At 40.4% G+C, this 18,890-nt stretch overlaps 2 protein-coding genes across 4 annotated transcripts; one reads left to right on the top strand and one right to left on the bottom strand.

Moving 5' to 3' along the window:
* Positions 1-45: 45 nt before the first annotated feature.
* LOC129601278 (LIM domain-binding protein 1-like) lies at positions 46-16,200 on the bottom strand. Of its 3 annotated transcripts, XM_055500052.1 has the most exons (11): positions 15,865-16,200; positions 14,154-14,346; positions 11,415-11,589; positions 10,184-10,304; positions 4,659-4,834; positions 4,555-4,590; positions 3,709-3,915; positions 2,273-2,399; positions 2,121-2,180; positions 1,448-1,692; positions 46-680 (listed from the first exon to the last, which is right to left on the bottom strand). In XM_055500052.1, the coding sequence occupies exons 2-11, from the start codon at positions 14,288-14,290 to the stop codon at positions 288-290; spliced, it is 1,677 nt and encodes a 558-aa protein (XP_055356027.1). In that variant the 5' UTR covers positions 14,291-14,346; positions 15,865-16,200; the 3' UTR covers positions 46-287. The 3 variants fall into 3 exon arrangements, with proteins under 3 accessions (XP_055356027.1, XP_055356025.1, XP_055356026.1); XM_055500050.1 differs by lacking the exons at positions 14,154-14,346; positions 15,865-16,200 and having other exon boundaries at positions 11,415-11,961; XM_055500051.1 differs by lacking the exons at positions 2,121-2,180; positions 14,154-14,346; positions 15,865-16,200 and having other exon boundaries at positions 11,415-11,961.
* Positions 16,201-16,696: 496 nt separating this feature from the next.
* Positions 16,697-18,464, top strand: LOC129601287 (uncharacterized). Its single transcript, XM_055500062.1, has 2 exons — positions 16,697-17,173; positions 17,643-18,464. The coding sequence occupies exons 1-2, from the start codon at positions 16,781-16,783 to the stop codon at positions 17,727-17,729; spliced, it is 480 nt and encodes a 159-aa protein (XP_055356037.1). The 5' UTR covers positions 16,697-16,780; the 3' UTR covers positions 17,730-18,464.
* Positions 18,465-18,890: the final 426 nt, after the last annotated feature.

The following is an 18,890-nucleotide window of genomic DNA, read 5'->3' as shown; positions in this document are numbered from 1 at the left end:
ATTCTATATTGCTCTATTCCTGTTTTAAAATTGTTTGAATTTTGTTTGCAATTTTATTGTTATATCGGCTGGCCAGTCTAGCAGAATTAAATATGTACACAATTATTACAACCGCCCATTTTTCGGCGCACATCCGCGCAACGCTGCCCTCATTAATAAACACCACCGCCACCGACAATCGACCCGAAAATAAAACCCAAGAAAAATACAAAATTAACGCGGCCTATTTTCAAATTTTCATCCCAACACACATAATACTGCGTCCGTCCGAAACATAAATTCGCTGCTTAATGATTGGGCGAGCGCTTCTCGCTGCCGTTGCCGCTGGAGGCCGTGGAACTGGGGCGGTTGGGCGGGGCCCCTGACCCCGCCCCTCCCGGCCACGCCCCCGCGCTGGGCGGGCGGCCGCGCGGCGACGGCGCCGTGAAGTGGGCGGCGTCGGAGGTGTGCTGGATGGTGGAGGGGGTGCGTTGGGGCCCCGGCCCCGCGGGGGGCGGCAGGCCCCCTTCCTCCTGGCTGCTGCTGCGCGCCCGGATCCCCGGGAGGGGCGGCGGGGGCGGGCCCAGTTGGGCGGCCAGCGCCGGGTCGTACTGGTTGTTCTCTAGACGCGAGATCAGCCGCTCGTCCTCGTCCCCGAAATCCCCGCCCATCAGTGTCGGCTCCCCGACGATCATCACGTCCTGCGACGGAAAAAATGCGCCGGTTAACGAGGAAAAAATTATTAATAATCATTATTATTATTCTTAATAAAAACGGTTATTAAAAAAATTATTTTAAATTTTTCCGTCGATTAACCGCAAAAAAAAAAATATAAAATCTACCGGAATAAAATCTACCGGAAATGGAATTACTGGAATTATTATGACTATTAACTGAGATTAGTAGTACATAATTACTGCAGAATTATAACTGCTTAATCTAACTAAACATTTTTTTTGGTACTAGTTACCGGAATTTATTTTAAATGACTTAATCCGAAGTTGACAATATTATTCTTTACAATTCGGATGATTCTTCAAATTTCAGATTATTAAAATTATTTCCTACTCGTAGTTAATTATTACAATTATTTGTACTATTTTGTCAAAATTTTAGTATTACTAATTTTGAATAATTATTCACTGCACTGGAGTTATTGCTATTTTTTATCGTAATATTATTGAGAATATTTTAACTAATGCAAGTGCATTATTCCTGATTACCAAAATAATTATTCCGAAAATGCAAATGTATTATTCCCGATTACATAATTATGCAAATGTATTATTCCCGATTACCGAAATAATTATTCTAATTTTTGGAAATTATTTGAATTAATAACGCCAATTACGTTTTGAAATTAGCCCTGGAATTACTGAAATTAACTCTGCAATAATTGAAATTACTTGTACATCGAACAGTCGAATTATTGACGGAATTATTCCTGGCATTAATGTGCTGCACTGACCTGCGACGCGAGGGGCATACAGTGCGCCACCGCGGCCGCTGCCGCCGCCGCGGCGGCGGCAGCCTGTCCCGCCTTGCTCTTCTTGCTGGAGGGCGGCATGGGCACCACCCCGGGGGCGGCGGGGGCCGCGGCGCTGGGCCCGTTCTGGGCGCTGAGGGGGGTGCCGGCGCCGGCGCGGCCTCCGGTGCTGGAGGACGCCGAGGTCTTGCGTTTCCGCCGCTTATTACTGGCTTTGGCGCCGTCCGCTGCCAAGCAACCCAGCGTCATTTCAAAGGTCACCACATCGTACAGAAATATATACAAAAAACAATACACAATAACTGCATAAAAAATTTAAAATATATAAAAAAAATATTAGTACAAAAATTAGAACAAAATAATAAATACAAAAAATATATGGAATAAATTTAATTAAAAAAAACTGCAAATTTAGGAAAATATTTAAATAAAAATACAGGCACACGTGGAAAAAATGTAAATATATACATAAAAATATATGAATACATAAAAATGTATACATAAAAATATGAGTAAGTATATAAACAGAAAATAAACCCAATAGGACATTAAAAAATTAAAATATATGCATAACATGTCAATATAAAAATTAAAGACAAATATAAAAAATTAAGAATATACATAAAAAATAGGGAAAAAACTGTTAAGGGCTTACTGGAGTCAGGCAGCGAGGCCGGCGCATGCTGGGCGGCCAGGGGATGGTTTTTGAGCATGCCTGTACACGAGCACATTGACGACGGGTCACGGCACGCAAACGCAAAATGAAAATAAAAAACACACCGCTGTCACGCGGGCCACCACCCTCACCTTGCGGCTGCGTGACGTTCTGCCATTTGCTGTACAGCAGGTGCGTCAGGCAGTCGGCCGGCGGCATCTCGCGGAAGGCCTTGTGCCGCGACATCACCTCCTGCATCGGCTCCAGGATCTCGCACAACTATCCAAACAAATCACCGTATTTATTCACAATAAAAAAAGATTTTTAGAAATTATTTAAAATAAGAAAAGAGTTTTAAAAATTATTCAACATAAGAAAAGATTTTTTTAAAATTATTCAACATAAGAAAGGATTTTTTAAAATTATTGTTCAATTAATTTTAGGGGAGAAAATCACCCAATTAAATGCCCGAATCATAGATAAATAAAAAATGAATATTTAAAATATAAAATAAATTTTATAATTATAAAAAAATAATAACTATGGTAAATAATTATATAAAGAGATTACAAATAACTGTTGAAAACAAGGATATATCAGTACGCAGTATTATTTCCAGTTAATTTCGTTGTTTTGTCCGCCGTTTACTGCCAAATATGCGCGCCAAGCCGGCGTTTAATCGTCCGACCATAAAACCGCCATTTCACAGCGGGCCAGCGAATTAACGACCCTTTCACCGACATTACACTGGCTGGCATTTTTCGGCGCCGGTGAGCAGCATTTTTAATCGCTCGCGGATGACTGACACCGTTTTATGCCAAAATAAAAATCGCATGTGATTATTTGCAGACTACCTTGTATAAATGCTTGGAAACATTAAATAAAAAATTAAAAATCGAAAATAAAAATTGAAAAAAATACAAAAGATGTGCGACTGACCCTGTGAAATTAAAATAAAATCGCTGAAAAAAAACTGCATATGATTATTCCCAAAATACCCAGCACAACTGTATAAAATGCCTGAAAAATTGATTAAAAATTTGAGAATTGAAGACAAAATTACAAAAAAATTAAATAAAATTAAAAAGATGTGCGACTGAGTCTGAGTAAATAAAAATAAAATCGCCGAAAAAAAACTGCATATGATTATTCCCAAAATACCCAGCACAACTGTATAAAATGCCTGAAAAATGGATTAAAAATTTGGAAATTGAAGATAAAATTGCAAAAAAATTAAATAAAATTAAAAAGATGTGCGACTGAGTCTGAGTAAATAAAAATAAAATCGCCGAAAAAAAAACTGCATAGATTATTCCCAAAATACCCAGCACAACTGTATAAAATGCCTGAAAAATGGATTAAAAATTTGGAAATTGAAGATAAAACTGCAAAAAAATTAAAAAAATTTAAAAAGATGTGCGACTGACCCTGAAAAATTAAAATAAAATCGCCGAATAAAAATTGCATATGATTATTCACAAAATACCCAGCACAACTGTATAAAATGCTTGAGAAATTGATTAAAAATTTTGAAATTGAAGATAAAATTCCAATAAATAAATTAAAAATATAAAAAAGCAATACTGACCCTGAGGAAGTGGATGATGGCGTTGGGGAGGCCGGAGAGCGTGAGATTCTTGGTGAAGGGCTCCAGGGGGCCGCCGGGGCCGGCCGGGCCGGGGGGCGGCAGGCCGCTGTGCGCCTGCTCCAGCTGCATGAGCAGCACCTGCCGCTGGATCAACTCCATGTGCGCCCGGATACTGAAGATCCACGCACGGAACCGCAGCGTCTCCTCCTACGAAATTACGCACATTCATGTGTATTCCAATTAATTTGCTTTATTTCTTTACTTATTTATTTTATCCGAATTTCTGTTAATTTATGTATCGTATTTTCTTACCGCGATGCTGTCGGAATGAGACTCTTCTACTTTTCCTGCTACGTCACCTATTTTGTTCATTTAATTAACAATAATTTATTACTCTGTTTATGTAATTTATTTTTCACGGTTTATTTCAGTGTAATTTCGGCGTCGATTCATCCATTTAATTTATCCAGATTTGTTAATTTATTTATTGTATTTTATTATTCTGCTTGTTGTCGAAATGAAACTCACATATTTTGTTGACTGTTTAGACTTTTTTTTAAAATTTAATCAACCCAACTCGTTTATTTAGGAATTTATTAAAAGTAGAATGCTTTTTATTTTAACCCGATGTGGGGCTTATTTATCTATTAAATTTATTCAGCCAATTTTTTTGTAATTTTTTTCTTGTAATTATAAAATAGGTAATTTATCTACCTATTTTATTTTTTTAAAATCTAATTATTTAACGTCTATCTACTTAATTAATTCAGCCGGGTTTTCGGTAATTTGTCTGCCGTATCTTGTACTTATTTATGTTATTTTATTAATAGAATAAAAGATGCTTACCACGATGTGCAGGATCAACCGGCCATCCGTCGTCACCTGCAACCAGGATAAAATATAAAAAAATTCCGGCCACGTCAGTTTTTCGGGGAATGTTTCGGCCTGACCTTGCCGAAGGAGGGTTTGACGTGCGTGGTGGTCTGCACGGCGTTGTCGCAGTCCAGCACCAGCAGGTTGGGGCTCAGCTGCGACTCACGCGGCAACTTCAGCTCGTACTGCAGCTCCACGACGCCGTTGTCGAAGAAAGTGCGGAAGAAACGCGGAATGATACTGCGCCCGATCGCTACAATACAATCCTTCATTATTCCACATTTTACTGCATTTGCCGGTTAGTTTTTCACAGAAAGGAAAATTTCAAAAATTTCTTAGGCATTAGGCCTATTTTCCGTTCGAATAGCGTCGGAATTTATTTCTAGTTTTACCTATAATCTAGTCCTATTTTTTTAGTAAAAGAAGTGTCGAGAGAGTTCATTTTTTTGACGAAAACAAAAAAGCAAAAGAATGGGAGTTTTCGTAAATTGTCGAAATAAAATTGCCACTACGCTGCCGCACCGGGCGGTGGCACCTGCGTCAAGCACCGGAAATCCCTAAATTTCTTTTCGTTTGAAATAATAAATAAATAAAAAATCGTAATAAATGATAAAAATAAAAAATAATATAGTAAAAATAAATAAAAAATAATAATACTCAATAATGATTAAAAAAATACAGTAAAAAATAAATAAAAATAGTAACAAATGGAAAGAATAAAAAATAAAAATGTAACAACATTTATACACCGCGCCCGAGATAATATCTCCGCGCGGCCGCGCATCTAGGCCGTATTAAAAGGGAACGGGAGTAATCCCCCGGGCGCTGCATTCCGCTATTTGTTTCTCCTTTTTTCTCTCTCTCTCTCACTTCCCGTCTCTCTCTCAACCTGCAGCCCTACACATTCCGCGCCGATCCTAATCCGGCTTTTGCGCGCAAAACAACAAGCTAATTCCGCAGCGGCCGCTCTCACCGGCTTCCCTGGCAACAACAGCCGGCAGCGCTCCCCTGCTCTACTTGGCCCGTTGCCATTAATCCCCGTTCGCCGTTGAAACAGTAGACGGGCGGCGTTTCTGTCAATCACTCGCTCGTACCGGCACACACCGGTGTTAATTATCCAACGCGAGCAGGGTAACCTGTCAGGCCCGGCTGCCGGCGGAAACGGGAAATGAGTCCAAATGGAGGTAGTGCAGGCAAAACGGGAGGAAAACGGGACGCGCGCGGCCCGGAAACCGGATCGCGCAACCCGACAGGCACCGTTCAATGAAATTAATACACTCCCGAAACAATGCCCTTTTACCGCCGCGCCGGCGGTTCAACCACACCATTTCCTCCCGTATTAAAATTATCACGAAATTAATTGTGATTAATAAATTACCAAATACGGGATTAAGGGACTCGGCCCGGTACATAGTACCCAACTCGGGTACATACACGGGGACTTTCGCTGTCGCGCACTCCTAAACACTTTTTTGCATTGCTTTATGGTACTTTGTAGCCAAAGCATTCGTGTACATAGGCGAAAAAGCCGTTTGTGCGTGCAACATCCGATTATTCCGGTTCGGGAGATATTAGCGAAATATAATTCCGAAAGTTTAAACGCGCGGAGGTTGTATCAAAAGTCTCATTATGAACCGATACTCTTCAAATTTTGCACGAAAACACACACTACTATCAAGAGCGTTTTGGTACTGAACCAACTTTCTACCATTTTTTTCAAATTTTAAAATGAATTCCAAATATAAACGGTTCTTTATCGAATATCGTAAAGCAATGCAAAAAAGTGTTTGGGAGTGCGCGACAGCGAAAGTTGCCGTGGATGTATACAAATTTGGTGCTATCTACGGGCCTAATCCCTTAAAAAGGTCAAAGTAAATCACGGGAATTTTTACAAGGAATTAAACTGGATTTTTGATTGGATACATTCTGTGTTTTTCTCATTTTTAATGTGTACAAGCACTACCATTTATATGCAACTGTAGAGCCAATAAATCGAACGAATAAATGGATCGCAGGACGAAAATCGTTTTTCAAGCTTTTTAAAACAACCAACAGCTGTACAATTTCGGGAGCCTCATTTCCGCGCTACAAATATTCACACAAAAATTCACGCAGGCATTTGCATCTTCAATTTTTAATAAATTTTTTTTGTAACCTAACAAGAAAACGTATTATTCCTTTTATTTACTTGAATAATCTTTATTGTACTATTCTCCAGCGATTTTAATTTATTTTATATTACGTCGCGTTGCCAACAGCCGGCAGAATTAGACACTACCTAAAATGTTCAAAATCCTTCCATTTTACAGCGAAACAATTTACCGGCAATTTAACAATAAATACCAAGGAATTTTTCCATGACACTACCACTGAAAAATGAATAAAAATCTCATCCGATTTTTCAGGTAACGAGGTTAATTAAATCCAGAAAAATGCGTTACTAATTTTCACGGGAAAATCGCTACGTATTTTTAATTCAACGTCAGCCAAGCACACACCGCAGCCCGCCGCGGACAATGTCGTCAAAAATAAAAATATACGACGACGAACAAAGCCAACGGCTTCGTAATCCGGGCCGCAACACTCGGCAAATCGATCGGGAATGGGGGAATAAAAGCGCTGTATCCCCCGCATCGATCGATCGAGGAGATCCGGGCTAAACCGATATACACAGCACACAGCGCGCCGAATCAATACCGGCTTGGCAAAACAGCGGATTCCTGCTTGTTTTCCCCGGCGCGGGGAAGCGGCCTTTAAGCAGGAATAGGCAGACCAGCCCGGGTCAAAGGTGGCGCCGGCGACAGGCAACGGGACGGCCACGTCAACAGTCACATAACACAGCTGCCCACTGCGCTGGAATTTTCGCCGTTTCCGGTCGGGAGCAGCGCCAGCCGGGCGATGACCAGCTGCCGCGGATATTTGTTATGCACCCGGCTTTATCGCCCAACGATTTTCCTCCGTTTTTCAAAAGATACGAAATTAAAAGGAAATTTTGAGAATTAAAAAAATCAAATTTTGAAAATTTTTTTCCAAAATATTTTTCCGGTTATATATAATTATTTTTTTTCAAAAGTATTTTCAAAAGTATATCGTATTTTTCAAAAATTTTTTTCGGCATCATAGGCCAGCAATTTTCGCCTGCTTTTCAGATGATTTGAAATGAAAATAAAATTCCAGAAATGAAAAATCCAATTTTGAAAATTATTCCACTGAATTTTATTAAAAAGACATTTTTTTCTGATAATTTTTCCGCATAAAATTATTTATATAATAATTCTAAAAATTACCTTTATTTTATTTTAAACCGGTGTAATTTTGAAATGATCTAATAAATTTCCAAAATGGATTTTCCGAATAATTTTTTCTGTTATAGGTATACAGAGAAATTATTTTAATGAAATGTTAATCGTTAAGTCAAAGGTACACTGCTAATTTTTCTACAGTTATTTAACCCTTCTTTTTAAATCGGTATTTATTCGGATCCGCCGCTTATCTTAATTTTTTTGATATTTTACAAATCTTTTCAACACAGGTATCTGTAAATACTGATCGCACTGCGCACATTGATTTCCACTAGCAATTCACCCAATCAAAGCCCTCACAAAAATTATAAAAAAAATTCAAGAAAAATGTGGAAAAAATCAATTAAATTAATTACAGGAATACCGGCGCATTTCCGTTGCAATTCTACGGTGTAAACGACACAACCGGCACCGATTCCCCAAGGTAAGGCCACCGGAAAGCATATTCTGTATCACCGGGCCTGACGTCAGCGGTAGCGCGGGTGTTTATTCGGGGAAAAAGTTAACAAGCCGATAAAAAAGCCCTAAACGGGTAATATCAACACGCAGAGCGAGGCAATGTCAGAGCGGGGCGTCATGCGCGCGGAATATGCGGCCGGCGAGCGCGCGTATCGATCCGCTCTCCCGTTAACCCAAAACCAACACAACACACAGTCCCGTACAATTTTGGTGAAGAAAAAACCCTCTCGCACCTCGCGCTCTCCCCGTCCCACACAAACTGACCCAATTTGCGAATATTCGCGCCGCTCACCGGTAAAACAATATTCTTGAGAATGAATGCGTGTCGAAAAAAGATTATTAAAGCCGAAAAATATTTAAAAAATATTCCAAAATATTCCCCAGCAAAAATATTTAAAAATCCGCAAAGCCGAAAACTGATTTAAACAAAAATAACAAAAGATAAACAAAAAATACCAAAGCCAACAAATAATTTTAAAAAATATTTATTCCAACATAAGCGAAGTCAATAAATAATTTAAAAAAATATTCAATAATAATCCTAGTCAAAAAATAATTTTTAACAATACATATATTTAAATCAAAGCCTTCCAAACCAAAAAAAATTAAAGCTATAATAAGTAATCAAAAATAATTTTAAAAAATACTCAAACATCACCAAATAGGAGAATATAATTTTAAAAAATATTAAAAAATAAACCGAGGCTAAAAAATAATTTTAAAAAATATTCAAACATTAACAAATAGGAGAATAATTTTTAAAAAAGTATTAAAAAATAAACCGAGGCTAAAAAATAATTTAAAAATTACTCAAACATTAGCAAATAGGAGAATAATTTTAAAAAATATTAAAAAATAAACCGAAGCTACAAAATAATTTTAAAAAAATGGAAAGCCGAAAATTAATTCCAAACAAAAATAATCACAGCGTTTTTGATGGTTTTTATAGCGCGGTGAGAGGCTGGCGCGCTGCGCAATGGCCAGCGCGGTGGAGGAAAATCTATAACGTCTAGAATCTGTAGATCGATGCGACGTTGCCCGCGCCAAACAAACACATCACCCATCATTATCGCCTGACGCCGGACCACCCCGCCAAACCGCCGCTGCACTGGCAATTCACTTGCACAAATTACATTACACCTCCAGCCGGCATTTTCCACCGAAATCAGCCTTCCTTAAATCCACGGCTACCGCGCAATTTATCCCAAAAAAACCATACATTAATTCAGAAAATTATCAGGTTGTATTCTGTTCAATAAAAAAAGCCCGCAATTAATCCGAAAATAACTTTCCATATTTATTTTCGGAGTGATTTAGGTATACATTCTCGAAAAACGATCAATTATTTCCAGAAAATCAATAAAATTTATTTTTCTCGATTAAAAAGCACAAATAATTTAAAAAATGCTTTTCCAGATTTATTTTCGCAGAGGTCATTTACAGTACATTTTTACAGTATCAGATTAAATTATTTCAGAAAAATTACTAATCTTTCATTCTATTCGACACAGAATCAGTGATTAATTCAAAATTATTTTCTAAAATTATTTTCTAAGCGGTCACTTCGCCGTATTTTCGAAAAGCGATAAATTAATTCATAAATAAATTAATAAAAATGACTCAGCTTAATTTTGCACGAAAAATCGTAATAAATTAAGAAATAATTTTCCCAAAAACTATTTTATAAGCGGTCACGTCACCGCATTCTCGAAAAACGATAAATTACTTCAAAAATAAATTAATAAAAATTACGCGATAAATTCATTACAGGAGAAAATCCGTAATTAATTTAAAAATAATTTTTCCACAATAAAAATAATTGTTTTTGATCGGTCACTCACAGTACTGTTTGGGCTGCGCGGCGGGATCCTGCTCGCTGGGCGGCTCCAGTCGGATGACCATGCGCGCGTCATCCTCGAAGAATTCACTGGCAAACTGATCCCACCAGATATTATCCGGTTGCTGCAACACAACAACAATAAAACATCCCCGCCAACACACTAAAATAACCCAAGCGCGGCCGTTTATTTTTAACCGCCCGGCAATCGCGCACATTTGGCACACTAAACACCCGGCTATTTTCGTATCCGTTAAATTTGCCCTACTATCCACAAACACGTATAGTCTTCACTCAGCTTTTCTCTAATCTGTGTAATAAAAATCAAACAAATTCCCATTGACAGGACGATTATTCATCATTTTTTTAACCAGATTTTTCGAAATTACAAGCGCTAAATAAGTTTATAATAAAATTAATTTTTTTTAAAAATCAGATTTTTCAAAATTAAAAGCGTTAGATAAATTTTCAACTGTTCAAAAATAATAAAATTAATTTTTTAAAAAAGGGGGAATGACACTACGATTATTCCTCATTTTTTTAATTCAGATTTTTCGAAATTAAAAGCGCTAAATAAATTTTAAGCTGTTCAAAAATATAAAATCGATTTTTAAAAAATAGGGTGGATTTTCTGGTGAAGATTAGAAGAAAATCTGAACGCTTTTGACAGCTTGACTTCAGCTTCGTCGCCGCTGCGCCAATCAATAGAAAATCCGATAATTATTATTGGCAATATCGTCAACTACCTATCGGGACATTTTCGCAATCAATAACCGTCGAAACATTCATGTCTACACGGCCGCCGCCAGACGGTAATTTAATACACGCAATTAACTGCAAATTACCGGTTAATTAGCCATTTTCCCACTGAAACGAACAACATAATTTTAAATCGATGATTATTTTTAAATTGCCGGATAAGCCAAAATTTTCACATTTACAAACAAAATACGCATTTTTAAATTCCGAATTAATCCGCAAATTTTGACAAAACCAATAACAATTTTTCAAATCACCAAATACTATAAAAATGTTTAAGCAGCAAAATAATTAAAAAAATAATCCTTTACAAGAATCAATATCAATATTTAACGAGTAAATTCTGTGACGGTAATTTAATCCTGAAATTAAATCCAAAATTACCAATTAATTCGAAATAACAGTTTTGATAATTGGTAAAATAATTCGTTTGGAAAATACAAATTAATCCATAAATAAATTCCGTGCCGACCTACCTCCGGTCTCTGTAGCAGGCGTTTATTGAGGAGGTGCACGCGGGACTCCAGCGCCATCCCAAATCCCATGACCCCCATGAGGGGCGGGCCGCCGTTCGAGGGCGGTCCCATGGGCATCCCGGGCGGCGGCAAGGGGCCGCCATGGTGTCCGGGCGGCGGCGGCGGTCCGGGACGCCTAGTAAAGACCGCAGTCTGGTTAACACCGGGCGGGAGATGGTGCGCCGGCACCATCCCGGGATGAAAGCCCCCCTGCCCGCCCCCGGGGAAGGAGCCCCCCGGGGACGGCGGCGGGCCCATCATGGGGGCGGGGTGGTGGTACTGCGGCGGGCCGCCGGCCTCGTAGGGGAAGCCCAGGAGGTCCGGGTCATAGACCCCCGGGTGTGGCGGCTGGTCGGGCGGGGGCGGTTTATAGAAGGTGGGCTCGCCGGGCCCCTCCTCGTAGGGGGCCGGCTCGAGGGCGGTGGGCATGAGGGTGGCGGAGAGGACGCGCGCCACGGAGGTGCGGTTGAGGTCGTCCAGTTTGGAGGTGGTGGCGGTGGCGGAGGAGGTGAGGGGCGGGAGGGGGGCGACGGGGGCGGCGGGTGGTCGTCAGTCATAGAGGAGCGGCCGAGCAGTGCCGACAATTCCAAACGCATCGCGAGTCACCCCCGGCCACGACGCGCCCAACCCAGTGTTTTATCATATACGCGCGCCAAACAAAATCAATTCGACAATTTTCCGGGTAGAAATCGTAGAACAGTGGCACACACGGAGAATATGCCAAATAAACTGCGAATTTCCCGAAAATTCGTAGAACAGTGGCACACGCGCGCCTTGTTTATTATAAAAACCCGCGAATTTTCCGAAGAAAGTGTAGAACAGTGGCACAGAACGCCCTGTTTGTATATATGAACGTCGAATTTTCGTAGATAAATCGTAGAACAGTGGCACGCACACGCCCTGTTTATATAAATAAAATTTGCGAATATCTGGACAAACTGTAGAACAGTGGCACATACGTAGAATACGCGCGCCAAATAAAATGCGAATTTTCCGGATAAACCGTAGAACAGTGGCACACGACGCCCTGTTTATATATAAAATAAACGGCGCATTCACCAGAAAACCGTAGAACAGTGGCACACGCACACCGCTATTTATACCGTTAATAAATGGCGAATTTTCGCGAGAAATTGTAGAACAGCGGCACACGCACACGCCTGTATTTGTATATATAAACAAGCGATACTCCGGCTACTGCTTGTCAATGAAGCCGATGCGCCGGACGACAGAATAAAAGATACTGGCTGCTCTCTCTCGTCTCTCCCCGCAAATTCTCAACTGGATGCTACTGCATTCGACGCATCTCTTGCGCACGATCATGTTCCGCTCGGCTGCCCTCCGCTCTGTTCTCTCTTTCAACTCTCTCTCGTCTCTAACTGCATCCCAGCGCAAACTGGAAAAAGGGAACACACACACGACCGGCCAACAGCGTCAGCTTGATGTTGGTTGGAAAGTAGGCTGCGCAGAGATATTTTACACTAACACAAACGCCACATTTTCCAATGAACCCCGCGCTTGTATATGCGCATAACACAGCGGCAGAATGCGCTCATTGGTCGGTTTATGTATGACGGCGCTACTCTCTCTCGATACAGTCACACAGTCCTTTTCCTCGGTTTCCGCTCGGAACAAAACGGGAGTGGGCAGCGCCTACGCACTGTCTTTCTCCCGGAAAATCAGCGCCAATTTGTAGACAATAAATCCCGCGATGAAAAATTTAAACCGAGAATTCCCCGAAAAAACGGGATAAAATCGGGGCGAGTGATTTCTTCGGAAAATCTCAACCGGAAAAATACTAACGAATAAAACGAAACTCAAACCGATACCGAACGAAATTCACCCGCAAAACAGATATCCCGCGATGCAAAAAAATACAACGAATTTTCCGGCAAATTAATTTTTTAAAAACACTCGATTTCCCGGAATAAAAATACCGGTAAGAAATCAAAGCGCAAAATCTTCCAAAATTTCACAAGGAATAAAATAACAACTAAAGTTAAACGCGTGAATCTTCCAAAAAAAATTCCACTCAGAAAAAAATATTAAATTAAATCAGAACGCTCGAATTCTCCCGAAATATCACCCGAAAAACAAATACTAAATAAAATCAAAGCGAACAAAATCTCCAAAAAAAATACGGAATAAATTCAGAACGCGCGAAATTCTCCAAAAAAATTACCAAACAGCATCAGAACACGCGAATAAATAATAATACTAATATCTCACCGGAAACAAAACAGCGAAAAATCAGAGAACGCGATACTGCTAAAATCCACCGGGGAAAAAAAACAGCAAAATAAAACGAATAACCCGGAAAAAAAATCCCATTAAAATTCCTCGAAAGAAAATCCCGAAAAAAAATCAAACCGGCGCGTTTGTCCTTAACTTCACCCACAAAAAAAATCCCGAATAAATTCAACCGTGCCTTTCTCCCAGAAAAATCGCCAACAAAATGCGCAATCCGACAAAAAAATCCAGAATAAATTCAACCTTGCCTTTCTCCCAGAATAATCGCCAATAAAATGCGCAACCCAACTAAATCGCGGCTACCATCAATCAAGCGGCGCTTGACGCGGTGTTTACACGTTATTTGGCGCGATTAGCGGACCACCCGTGCGGGCGGCTAACGAAGCGCCCTTTCATGCCCGCCACCCTCCCCACAACCACCACCAACGATCAAATCACGCAACCACTTACCGGCGCGGGGCCGGCGGTCCCCCGAACCCCTCCTCGTGTACGGAGTGCATGCTGTTGGGCGTCTGCGTGCCGCCCGTCCCCGGCGAGGTGATGTCCGAGCGGAAGCTCTCGGCCAGCGGCGACGTGGCAACCGGCATTCCTTGCGCAAGAGAATTCCTCTTAATTAGACGGATTGTTCAGTTGTATTCGCCACCTAACAAAACAGCGCTGTGCTGGTCAATTGTGCGCGCTGATGGACAGAAAAAGGCCCGAGGGTGTTTCGTAGTGGCACGGTTCGGCCGGTTTTTCCTATGTCAGGCCAATAAAACTGTCGTGTTTTCGTAACTCTTCACTTTTCTGTCTTTTTCACGGCGCACGCGCAGTATGTGGACAATTACGCTGGCGCGTGAACTTCCGCCATGGCCACGCGCTCAACGCCGCTTTATCGAGAAATTCAACAAATCACGCAGGTACTCAATTTTTACCTCGACGATCTTAATAAATATTTTTATCCATCAAGTTACCAACTAACAATCAAAACGCTGCGATTAATTCCACAAAAATTGTCATTAAGCGGAAAAACTATGTACTTCTCAGTTTATTAGTTTAATATTTATTTTAAATTACCAAAACAACATTAACGTCAGTAAGGAAGGGACTGATTGACATTTCTCGTCGACTCCTACTGAAATTTCAAAAATTCGAAACGGTTCTTATAATATTAATATAATTATTTTATTACTAGCAGCACTAATACGGCTTCCAGCTGTTCTGTTCGCTGTTTATTCAAAGTTTGTTTGTTTGCTTTTATTTCTCAAAGGTACAGTAATAATTTTGCAATTCTTATAACAGCAAACTTAACTGAGGAGCTTTTTCACTTCCTTATAATTATTTAAAAAACTCACATATATTTCGCAGTAAATTCACAGTTTAATTACTCCCGAAAGGAAAACAGCCCAGTAGTAATAAATTAATAAAACGTGTTTAAAAACCAAAAAAAAACCAGCTCGTTCTCAGAATGGTTGTGAAAAATGTTTCCCGACCAGTATATGCGCCTGGACTCGAAATATTTTGACTGCCAAGACGCACAGTTCCTCACGCACAAACGCGATTTCCTTCAATGCAGAATGAATTCCTGCGGAAATCACTTTCCTCCCTTACACCATTCGTGTCGCACGACAACCTCGCAGCTGAGCATGTCAAATGAGGGGAATGTGAGGACTTCCGGCGCTTGACGCAGTTGCCACCGCCCGATGCGGCAGCGTAATGCCCGTTTTATTTGGCAAGCTTCACAAAATGCCTCTCTTCCGTTTTTCGCCACACAAAAAATTTTTTCTGCGTCTCTCTCTACACTACTTCATTTAAAAAATTTAGAAATAAATTAACAGAAAACTGAAGGAACCATAACTTCCTCAAATCAAACACGCTGATGAATACAACGTGTCAACGTAGTATCTGTACTCGTATACATACTGTAAAGAATGATTTCAAAAAACGAGTATGTTATGCAAAAATAGACTGACTGACAAAAATGACTACCATCTTCCTGGCTCATCTTAAAACCATGAACCCAACAAGAAACTCGCGTGCGAAAAGGTAAAAAACTGCAAACTCCTGAACTGGGTACCCTGCAAACTGCTTTAACAAGCAGAGTCAAAACATGTTTAAGCATGTTTCAAGAACCAGCTAAGACTGCTAAGTCTCCGCGCTAACGGACTTCCTCATCACCCACCTGCGGTGCCGTTTACTCAGATCAATCCAGAAAGATTCCTAGCACATTATCCCAGATAGCCACGCATGCACAAATCTATATCGTCCACAAAAAAACAGCGAACCAACGAGAAACATTCGCAACGTCCAACGCGAAGATGCGACGTTCAACAACGTAATCAGCCACAACGTTCATTCCAGCTCTCCTCTCGCTACCTCAATTCCGCAAAATCCGAAACCCAATTTATTCAAAGCATAAAAAATGTTATAGAAAAGACAAAATAAAACTGATGAAAAAGTTTAGAAACTGAAACGTTTCAAACTTTCAAGAAACCAAAAACATGTTTTTTCATGTTCAGAAGCATTTTGGAAAACTGCAACTGGTATGCGTCGCTGGTCCTACCGCCGTCGCATGACCGTCGTCCGTTTGTTAGGTTAATCAAGTATCTGTCGCACATGGGCGGTCGCTCTGTACACCCGTATCGCTCTTTGTCCACGCTGCCCAATGCCCATTCAGTGGCATGCACGTCACTTTCAAAATGGCCGACCAATGACGAACAGCGCCCAGAGAGCAGCCGCGTCATATCCAGACCAACGGCTCGTCATACCACTAATCAAACGACGACAACGCGCGCCCCAACACATTAGGCAAACGACACAACGGGATCAATCCACCGTTTGCCTTAATTGTCCGCATTAATATTAAGCTGCCAGTTGCGCATGTTTCGCGTTAAATTACAGCCGTGGCTATTTTTATTCCAGGCCAATCTCCCGTCCCGCTGTTCGTGCGTTGAACATTCCTCGCTTATATAAAAAGCGAGCACTCTGCAGATAAAAATCATCGAGATTTTCAAACAGAAGAGCGTTTCCATATTCCATCTTTTCGCTCTTCCTTTTTATAAGACCCGAACTTCCGGTGACCTTTTCCCATAATTACAATGACCACCGCGGAGTTTTTGATAAAAGCGCTGGCGGCTAGTGTCGTCGTGTGTCTCCTGCTCCTAACGGAGTGCAGTCGTTCGCAGTTGACCTTTACGCCGGGCTGGCGTACGCGTATCTTGGTGAAGGAGCGCAGCGCCCGCTCCGGGGGGCTGGCATTGAGTCCGATGAGTAAACGGCAGAACGGGGAGGGTTTCGGGTCGAAGTTGAACGACGAGATGGTGCTGAGCGGTCACATCCTGTCCGCTGCCGAGCACGATCCCTGGATGACCCATTCCGGGACGATGCACGTACCGGACCGCGCGGCCGACGCCTGGGATAACGGGGAGAACGAGCTGGCCCGGGCGTGTGCGCTGCTGCGCGATCACCTCACCCGGATGCTGCTTTTACCGGTACGTAATTGTTGCTTTTATACGTGTATTTATTTTTATTTCCATTTTTTTACTTTGAAACTGTATTACTTTATTTCTTCTTTTCAAATTTTGCTTCTAATAAATTTAATGATGGTGCCGGTTAACGAATATTTTATTTTGCGAATGATTTATTTGTAAGTTAACCTACAGAGTGTTGTACGTAATAAGTTATATTATAAGTTAAGTTTTTGTACGTAATAAAATGCCAATAATTATAATACTGTACTTTACTCGTCAATTTTTCATTAGGAAATTCAGAAAATAATCATTTTTGAATCCAGCATATTAATACACATATATACTGAAAGGTGACCTTTCATATATAATTATGGCTGCGTTGTACGTATAATCTGCAAATTATCTCGCTTAAATGTGGTTTGTAAAATTGAATACGGTGACTTAATCAGTTGTGATATAAATGTTTTATTGTTGCCTTTTTAATTTGCAGCCGAAGAAAGATGTCGTAGTGGCGCAGTTACACGCCTTGTGGGAACAGGTCTGTGCTGACCGTATCCGCGCTGCATCTACCAAATAACGCATCGAATATATACAGAGTACGCCAACGGAAACTGCTTCTCGCTTCAGCGTTGTTGGATATTTATACCGGCACTGACATATATATCAGCTGCTGATTTAATTTCCTCCAATTTGTGATTATAATTGTAATATGATAATTATAATATATGAAAATTTTATAATCCAGAACACGGAGACGGTAATGTTTCACAACTCGCGAGCGTCAAAGAATTTCTGTATAAAATATTATAATTATACGCCCATTTATATAGCGTATAAAGCGTTTAAAGCGTATAAAAGCGTATTTAATTATTCCTTGTAATTCGTTGGACGCCAGTGAATGTGTTCTGCGCCGGCCACGAAAGCGGTTCAGTGGAAGCATGTACAGCAGCATAACAATACTTAATTATTACGGTTAATAACTGTTAACTGGTTTGGAATTTTCAGCCAGTCGCAGTTATTTTTTTTTATTATTCGCTAATTTTTTTATTGTCGGATGCTAGTTCGTTCCTGTTCGGTACGAGAAATGTCTAGTGCTTGTTTTTTTTCAATTTTTAGTACGATACTTGTATATGTACGAAGTGTATCAGGAAGTACGTACTGCAATTAATCGCAGTTAATAACTGTATTTAATCCTCATTTCCGGCCGGCAACTTTGCGCTGACAGTATCGAATGGTTTATGTTACTGCATAGTCAATGTTTTCACAATATTATTGGATGCCTGTGGTTGAGAAAATTAAAGTCCTGCTGCCTGCGAAATATTTCTGTGATGCGTATAAATAATTTATTCTGGCTCTGTTTTGAAAATCTATCGGAACTTAATTTTAAAATTAATATTAAGATTTTTGAAATTCAAAAATCGAAAAATATGCTTTGAATCTGAAGTTGGTTCACTTTCGACTTCATGGGCATGTGTCTTTTACAGCAAAGTTTCCATAAGATTGGATAATAACCAAACTTTTGGTACACATCAATGCATTTAAACTTTTCGCCCATATCTCGGCAACCGGATGTTGCGCGCGAAAACGTTTCTCAGAACAATGTATACACAAATCATTCAGTCTAGAATGACAAGAAGTATTGCAAAAATCCGATTCGGAGTGCGCGAAAGCGAAAGTTTTAGTGTATGTATCCCATTTTTGACGCTATGTACCGGGCCATTTTAATTAGACGAAGACA

This window comes from Paramacrobiotus metropolitanus, unplaced genomic scaffold, assembly GCF_019649055.1.
Source record: "Paramacrobiotus metropolitanus isolate TYO unplaced genomic scaffold, Prichtersi_v1.0 Parri_scaffold0000227, whole genome shotgun sequence".
NCBI lineage: Eukaryota > Metazoa > Tardigrada > Eutardigrada > Parachela > Macrobiotidae > Paramacrobiotus > Paramacrobiotus metropolitanus.
Note: the sequence above shows the minus strand (reverse complement) of the source record. Positions and strands in the feature narration are given on the sequence as shown.